We start from the raw sequence: 8,002 nt of genomic DNA on the forward strand, positions 1-8,002 counted from the left end.
AAGAACACTAGGCCAGGGTCTAAGCGGCTCAGGTTGCTTCTGTTGGGAGTCTTCCGACCAAAGCATTCTCAGTCCCTCTTCTGGAAAGGAAACACTAACTGCACCCAGTCAGCGGACTTCTCTTCTCTACACGCCTGGGCAGCCATATGCGACTTAAGCACCTCCTATTCCATGTCTGGGGCCAGGTTTGCTAAGGGTAAGGCCTGGAGGGACAGGTAAAGGCCATGTCTGTGTCTGCTACATGTGAGGCACCACACACACACACACACACACACACACACACACACACACACACCAGGGTCTCAGAGCTGTCATTTGGTTTAATGAGTCTGAGCCCCACCCCCAGGAGGGCCTCTCTCCCTTTCCAGCTCGTCTTGCCCTGCCCTTTCTTGTACCATTGGCTCCTCTTTGGAGGGCGGGACCCTTCCCTGCCCTCAGTTATGGATGGATGTTCATCCCCAGCCCTCCCAAGCCACATCCTCCTGCTGGTGGCAGACCAGCTAGTCCTGGGACAGCTATGCTGTGGGGTTGAACACCTTCCCCATGAAGAGGATATTCTTGGTGCTGGTGGAATATATCACTGCGAAGAATGGCCGGTTGAATACAAGGACACGTTTCTTGTGCTTGGCAGAAAGAAACATAACAGAGGTACCAGTGGCTGCCGCAGCCTCCGTGCCAACTTCATTCACATCCAGGGTGGCCTTGTGGAAAACCTGAGAGAGAAATTACAGGCTTCACCGCCTCTTCTCAATGCACAGTAATAATAGATGTCACTCCCCACATTAATCAGGGATCACTGGCTCTTCTTTAAAAACACACGGATACAGGCTTCAGCCTCCTCCTTTAGCTGTTCTTAGAGTGTATCTTTCACTCTCTGTTGCTCTGACACACCCAAGTGCCAGACCCCTGGCCTGACCCAGCAGCATCTGAGGACATGGGCTGGCCCATTGTCATCTCATCTTCACACGGAGACTGTGACCAGCAACTGGTGCGCCCCTGTGTAAATGTTCATACCTGTGGAAGGCTGAGCATGCTCAGGCTCCCAGAGACCATGTAGTAGCAGGGAGGATCTCCATAGCCCACCACTTTCTCAGGGTTAGAAGTCCCCCACAGAGGTCTATGGGGACGATGATGCTTTATTACTTACTTTGGATAGCTGCAATTTCTCCTCTTCGTTGATGCGCGAGAAGTCAGCGCGCTGGGTGAACAGGTCCTGGAAACCCAGGTAGGGCAAAATCTCTTCTAATGAATAGGAATTTGCAATGGAGAATTTGGGGAAGTGCAGTGTAAGCTTTCTGTAAAAGTTCCTGAAAGGGCACGGAGAGGAGGCATATTAGATATTCTCTCTCTCTCTCTCTCTCTCTCTCTCTCTCTCTCTCTCTCTCCTTCTCGTGTGTGTGTGTGTGTGTTGTGTGTGTGTGTGTGTGGTACAGGTGCACATGTGTGACAAAGGACAAACTCCAGGTCACTGGAACAGGGTTTTCATCATCTTGGAACAATTAGGCTGACTAGTGTGCAAACCGCAGGAACCCACCTGTCTCCCGGGATGACAGGCACCTGCCACCACACCTGGCTTTTTAACTATGAGTTCTGTGATTCAGACTCAGGTTCTCCATTGTCTGAGCCACCTCTCCAGTTCAAGACATTAGATTCCTGAAGCAGCTGGGCCCTGGTTGATGTGAACCTTCTTCAGAGGAAAATGACCCTACTCCACTGGAGTTTGGCTTTCAAAAGCACACCTTAGCTAGGTGCCTATAGTGCGACAGGCCACAGATGTCTACTTAGCTCTTTAGGGGAATGAATGTTTTGCTGAAATATAATTACACCATCTCATCCTTCTTTTCCATTTCTCTAGTTCCTCCACTTAGGGATTCTTGTATGTATATGATTTCAGGGCTGCCCATTTGGTATTGGACAACCAATTAAAGGGTTTTCCTAAGGGGAAGACTTATTTCTCTTAGCGTTCCTGAGTTGGCTGTAGTATATCTAAGGTCATTACTGCCTTTGGGCACTCACCTTTCCTAGAGGCTATATTGTAGCAGGGTACAGGTACCCTGAGAGACAGGTACCAGTCTCTTCCTGTGGCAGCCTGCCTTTGCCTCTTCAGAGGTGGGTCACTTCTGCTCTGGACTGGCTGATTTCTATTGGTTGATTCCCTGTCTCAGCTGATGTGAACCCCTGCCTGAATGAGGCCTCTGACTAGTCTTTTCTTCTGTACAACTAGAAACACTTCTCCCCAGGGCTTTGCAGTGAAGAGCAGCTGCCTTGCTTGAAGCAGCTGGGGGACCAGCTGGTCTGAGCCCTCCTCAGAAGAAGGATCACCTTTGTTTCACCCGAGTTTAGCCACCAGAAGCACCTCTGTGAGCATGCCCAGTGAAAGGGCCCTGGAAACCCAGGTCTAGCAAAATCTCATCAAATGCCTAGGAGTTTGAAATGCAGAGTTTGGGGAACTGCAGCGAAACCTTTCTGTAAAAGTCCCCGAAAGGGGCATGGGAAGTTCCTCTTCCTCCCTTCCTCTTCTCTCTCATTCTCTCTGTGCATGGAATCGGGTGGGTGGGTAGAATTTTCTTAACCCTTCTACATCAGCTCAAGCAGTTCCCATAGTCACTGTACTAGGATTGACCCTCAAAGGGAAAGCCACTCTACCCAAGGCCGGTGCAACAGAAGAACTCAAGGCACCTAACTCTAGAATGGTTTTCTCCACTGAGACTAGGAGCCTGTACTAGTCACCATGGGAGAGGTCACTGTCTAAGAAGCTTCAAGGGGAGTCTCGCAGCCAGGGCCAGTGCCTTCACAGGGCAACGCTCACTGCAGTTTCTGCTCACTGAGTTTCACCATTTGAAACTCATCATGTAGATTGAACAGCCTGTGACATCCTGATTACCTATTCTGAAGCAAGTGGTTCCACCTTGCCAGCATGCCTGGGGACAGCATGTGCTCCACCTCCTCCATCTTGCCCTTCTGAGGAAGGATGAAAAACGCCGCGGCACCATCGCCTTGGTATTCCATCCGCAGAACCGTGCAGGGCACACGTCTGTCATCCAGAAACCAGTGTTCATTGTCATCTTGCTGCATCATGGGGACCTGCACAACCGTCTTCTCATCCACGTAGAAGTTACTCACAGTGACTTTATGGAAAGGGAAAGGTTTCTTCCACAGACCTGAGGGTGTAAGGGACACAGAGAAGCCAATCTTCCTTCAGGGAGTGCCATCTGCAACTCAGAACCAGGGTATAGCCACTGAAGATCCTGCTTTGCTGTTACTGTGGCCAATTCAAGCCATCTGGGAAGAATTATTGATGTCAATCAGCAGTTTGATTCAATTGAGAATAATCAAAGAGTCGCTCTTAGCCTCAGCCATGAACCCCTTGACAAACCTCTATGTCTAAAAACATTTGCATGATGATTCATAACCGTAGCAAAATTACAGTTATGAAGCAGCAGCAAAACTGATTTTAAGTTTGGGGGTCACCACATGAGGAACCTTATTAAAGGGTCGCAGCATTAGGAACCGTTAGACTAAGGAGATGGCACAGCAGTGAAGAGAATCGGTTGCTTTTCCAAAGGGCTGGGGTTTGATTCCCAACACCTAAGTGGTGGCTCACAGCCAGAGGCAACTCTGGCTCCAGGAGATCCGATACCTCTGACTTTGGTCAACACCTGTACTTACACACCCATTACCCACACACAGACATTACAACTAAACAAAGAATAACAACAGAAAAAAAAAACAGCAAAACGAATCTCTAAGACAGCATTATTTTTGAGTGGTCAGCGGTCTGTGAGCATGCCACATGTGACCCACAGGTGTGGAGACTGATTTGCCTGGCTTATTGTCTCGGAATATTTACATTTTGTTCCCTGTGGATCCTGAGACAGAGCCGGTTACATGCTGAGATTTGGAGCCCCAGAGATCACGATTGACACAGCAGTGCTGCCACCAAGTCTCATGACCTGAGTGTGACCTTCAGGAAACACACGATGAAAGGAGAGAACCAACTCCCACGAGTTGTCCTCTGACCTCCACATGTGTGCTGTGGCATGCACTCGTCCCTCGAGAATAAACAAAAAAGCTGAGCTTGAAAAGTAGACTAAGCTCCATTGAGCTCTGGAGGTCTTCAGAAGAAGAGAGACCATGGAAAGAGCTAGAGTTGCCTGGGGGCTGCAACCCACCCTCGCCCACCTCCCTTCAGGATCATATGCTCAGCAGTGGGCTGGCACCTTGTTGAGCTCACCTCGGAAGAAGATATAATTCACCAGAACCATCCTTACGTTGGGGCTCAGGTCTTTGATCAAATCCTTGATCTTTCCACGGGTTTTCTCCTTGACATAGTTGTTGATGAGCTGGATCGTAGCCTTCGTGTCTCTGAAGTTACCAAGTAAGACTTTGCTGTTATAGGAGGCTTCCGTGGTGCTGACAAACTCAGGAAGAGGCTGCAGGTCCCCGCTAAGGATCAGCGCGTTGCCTACAGAGATGTCCATCTCAGGAGATGGACGACTTACTATGCCCTGCATGAGCCTGAAGCCCTCATGGATTTCAGGCTGTGACAGCTCGGTGAGGTTGAAGCCCAGGCCTTCAAGGATCTGGGTCTGGGTGTCCCCACCAGCCCCTGTGGACAGCATGGCCAAGGCGATGGAGATGCTGAGTGGGGAGAAGAAAATGTTCTTCTCAGAGTTTTGGGCTGCCACCAGGTGGTAGAGACGGAACGCAAAGTCAGCATTGCCAGGGGCAATGATCTGGTAGCTGGAGATGTTCAACTGTGAGGACTCTGTATAGGTTTGGTTGGATGTGTTGTTGGACTCTTGGGCTGGCTGGCCGTGAGAAAGCAGCAGGTATCCAGCCAGAAGGAGCAGGCAGAAGGTGCGATGCATACTGGATCTCTTGGGTCTGCAAAGAAAATGACACCCCACCCCCAGGGACATTCCAGCAACAGACAGGACCCCTGCTGAGCTAACAGTGGCAGGCAGAGCCCCAGGGGTGGGGGGATTCATTCACTAGGTCGAGAGTTTTGGGGACTAGTTGTGAGGAGACAGCCATGTAAATATAAATATCTATTTAAATTGCTGTATCTGTTTGCTTACTTCAAGTGAGATTCCTTAGGAAACCATCAAGGGACTGGTTCAAGCTAGTTGGAGCTGTCCACCCTTCTTCTACTGACCTAGACTTAACCTCACACTAGAGCTAAATTCTGTGATTTTTTTTAAATAAAAATCCAAACATTCTCCTGTGAGGCATCTTTGAACACACAACATGTGATCTCTTCTACATGTGACGACATGTCTTTCCAATAAGAAGATGCCCAAATGTCTCCAGTGTGTTCTGGAGTTAGCCCTACTACTCCTGCTATTTCCTAATAAAGCCCCTCTGTTGGCCTATTTCTCCGTGTTTATGGACTTTGCACACACTCGGGATAGAGGCTTGTGCTCAGCTCTGTCAGAGGATGGGAGGGAACACCAGCACTCTCCACACATGCGTGTGATGACATAGCTTTAGATTCACAAAGCACACGCTGAGGCCCCCGTCTCATTTTATTTGCCACCTCTGTGAGCTTGCCTAGATTCAGGAGGAAAGGAAGGGTCCAAACCCGACTTGCATAGGTCCAGTCAGAGCTGGACTTCCTCTCTCAGGCACTGTTCCCTCCTTTCCCTTCTTTCCCTGTGCCTTTGTGAGGTCATTCAGGGAAAGGACGAGGATGAGGAAGATGTGAACACCACCTCTGCCCCTCCTCCCTGTGCTGCCCAGTCTGAAGACCACTATCCTTCACTTCCTTGGCTTTTTTTTCCCAAGTGGGAACAGGAAGGGCTGTCTCCCTCCCATTGCCCCATCTGGAAGAGGAAAGGGATGTCAATGAAGGACTTGGCCTACTGTTACAATGGTGAGACTGATTCCCTTCTTAAAATGGCCTTGACCTGACCAAGACAGGCTATTCAGTTTTCCACACTGAATCTATCCTTGTTCCATCCAATGGTCCTACTACTGCTAGGTTCTTGGCCACCTGTGACCACCCTGCTCATCTCTGGCCTTCTATGCCCTCCCCCCACTTCCCATGGCGTAGCCTCAGTTTCTCTTTGGACCGCTCATACCCTACACAAAAGGATCCTTGTTCTTGTCTTCCTGTCTCTCCCTCAGAGTAGGGTTGAGAAACTTCCCACAAAGAACTAGATAGTGTCATCCATGGCCTTGCAAGCCAGTCTCTTCGGCCATGATTCACTCTGTCCTGGATACTGGGAAGCAACTGTGGGCAAGGCAAGCACTTTTGAAAACACTCTATGCATGGACCCTGTGGTCTTGAATTCAAATTAACCTTAGGGTGTCACAAAACATTATCTATTTTTCTTCTTTTTTCTCATACTAGGAATCGATCTCTGGGCCTTGTGCATCATAGGAAATGTTATACCATTGAGTTTTAACTCTAGTATCCCCAGTCATTTTTTTCAACTTTAAGAAAACATTTGTTTACTTTTATTTATGTATATGTGTGTGTGCCTATATGAGCATATGTGCACATAGGAGACCAAAGGGGGCTGGATCACCCAGAACTAGAGTTATAGGCAAACTGTCTGACGTGGGTGCTGGGAATGGAACCCAGGTCCTAGGCATGAGCAGTGAGTGCTCTTGACTGAGCCATCTTCTCAGCCCCCCACCCCCGGGTACATTTTTTAGTGCAGTGTGAGAACACAGGGTGACAGGTGTGGTAAAAGACCCACCTGGATTCCTGCCTTTTGCCTTGAGATACCATCTCACTAAGATGCCCAGGGCAGGCTTGAACTAACTCACTCTCTAACACTAGAAGGCATTGAAGATGGTGTCCAGCTTCAATCTCCTGAGTAACAGGGATTACAGGCTTAGTCACCACATTCAACGACATGGTTCAATGATAATTCTTACATTCATTTTTAACTTGTATTTTCAAATTAGAACTTTCATATTGGCATTCTGCATCTTGGGTTCTTCGCTTGCAGAGTGGGCTGCATTTGACTCTTGAAACTGTACTTTGCTGACCTTGGACACAACCGCAGCCGTAGCTCTCCCTGCCTGGCTTTTGTCATGGGAGGGAGGATTCAACAACACATCTAGCTTCCTAGACTCTCCCTTCCTTACAAAGTTTCTTAAGCCCAGCCCCAGGATCGTGTACTTTTCTGTGGCTTTAAGTGAATTACCCAGAATGCCCTCTGGTATGTCAATATCACCTGCCCTGGGAGTTTCGGAAGACTGAGATTTGACTGGTGTCGCCCTGAGGTAGCTATGTGGAAGTTTTAGGGGCTCAAATGCCAGTGGCCTAGCAGAGGAGCAGGGACACTGAACACAGGTACACCAGGGTTTGTATCTAGTCTCAGCATTTCTAACATGTAGGGAGGGTGACCAGTTGTCCAGTTGGCCACAGACGTCCCTGGCTTTAGTTCTGAGGTCCCATGACCTAGAAAGAGTTTCTGGTCTTGGGCAAACCAGGATGTCAAGCCACCCTCTTTTGACATTGTTCCCCTTATCCCTGGGTTACTCACGACACAGTCCGTCCTGGAGTGGCTCTGGGTGGCTCTCTGAGCTACAGAGTGGCTTGTGGCACTTGGGCAAATAAAACCTTCTGCTCCTCACTTGCTGTCTCCAGATCAACTAATGATTAACGAACAGGACCATGGGTACAACACAGACTCCTCACAGGAAGTGAGCCAGCCTCCCCCAGGACAACACCCCTCTACCCTCCCAGGGCACTCTGGGACGGTTTACTTCTTTGTATTTGTGTAATGGGTTTTCCTAGTAAAGATCATGAGAGAATGTGCTTTGTGAATGTAAACTTAACCTTTTCTGGGCTTCAGTTGGCTGACTCCTGCCCCAAAATAAAGGATCACACTAGAACAAGCGCAGCAAACACGGGTGTCCTCAGGAGCCAAGTGTCACTGTGAGGAATGGTGGCACTGTTGCTACAGAGAGAGCTGGTTCTCACAGGCCAGATGCTGTCAAATGAGGGTGGGAGACTGCCCAGCGCCTCCCGGTTTCAGCTCTA

The 8,002-nt window shown here is 49.1% G+C and overlaps 1 protein-coding gene across 1 annotated transcript; it reads right to left on the reverse strand.

Moving 5' to 3' along the window:
- Positions 1 to 515: 515 nt before the first annotated feature.
- Positions 516 to 4,871, reverse strand: Serpina4 (serpin family A member 4). Its single transcript, XM_057782110.1, has 4 exons — positions 4,235 to 4,871; positions 2,885 to 3,161; positions 1,148 to 1,307; positions 516 to 713 (listed from the first exon to the last, which is right to left on the reverse strand). The coding sequence occupies exons 1-4, from the start codon at positions 4,869 to 4,871 to the stop codon at positions 516 to 518; spliced, it is 1,272 nt and encodes a 423-aa protein (XP_057638093.1).
- Positions 4,872 to 8,002: the final 3,131 nt, after the last annotated feature.

Source organism: Chionomys nivalis, chromosome 10 (assembly GCF_950005125.1).
Source record: "Chionomys nivalis chromosome 10, mChiNiv1.1, whole genome shotgun sequence".
Classification (NCBI taxonomy): domain Eukaryota; kingdom Metazoa; phylum Chordata; class Mammalia; order Rodentia; family Cricetidae; genus Chionomys; species Chionomys nivalis.

Coding starts and splice junctions, on each gene's coding strand:
- Serpina4 (XM_057782110.1), bottom strand. CDS start 4,871: ATGCATCGCACCTTCTGCCTGCTCCTTCTGGCTGGATACCTGCTGCTT. Junction 3,162..4,234: donor GAATTATATCTTCTTCCGAG/GTGAGCTCAACA, acceptor TTACACCCTCAG/GTCTGTGGAAGAAACCTTTC. Junction 714..1,147: donor AGAAATTGCAGCTATCCAAA/GTAAGTAATAAA, acceptor TTTCTCTCTCAG/GTTTTCCACAAGGCCACCCT.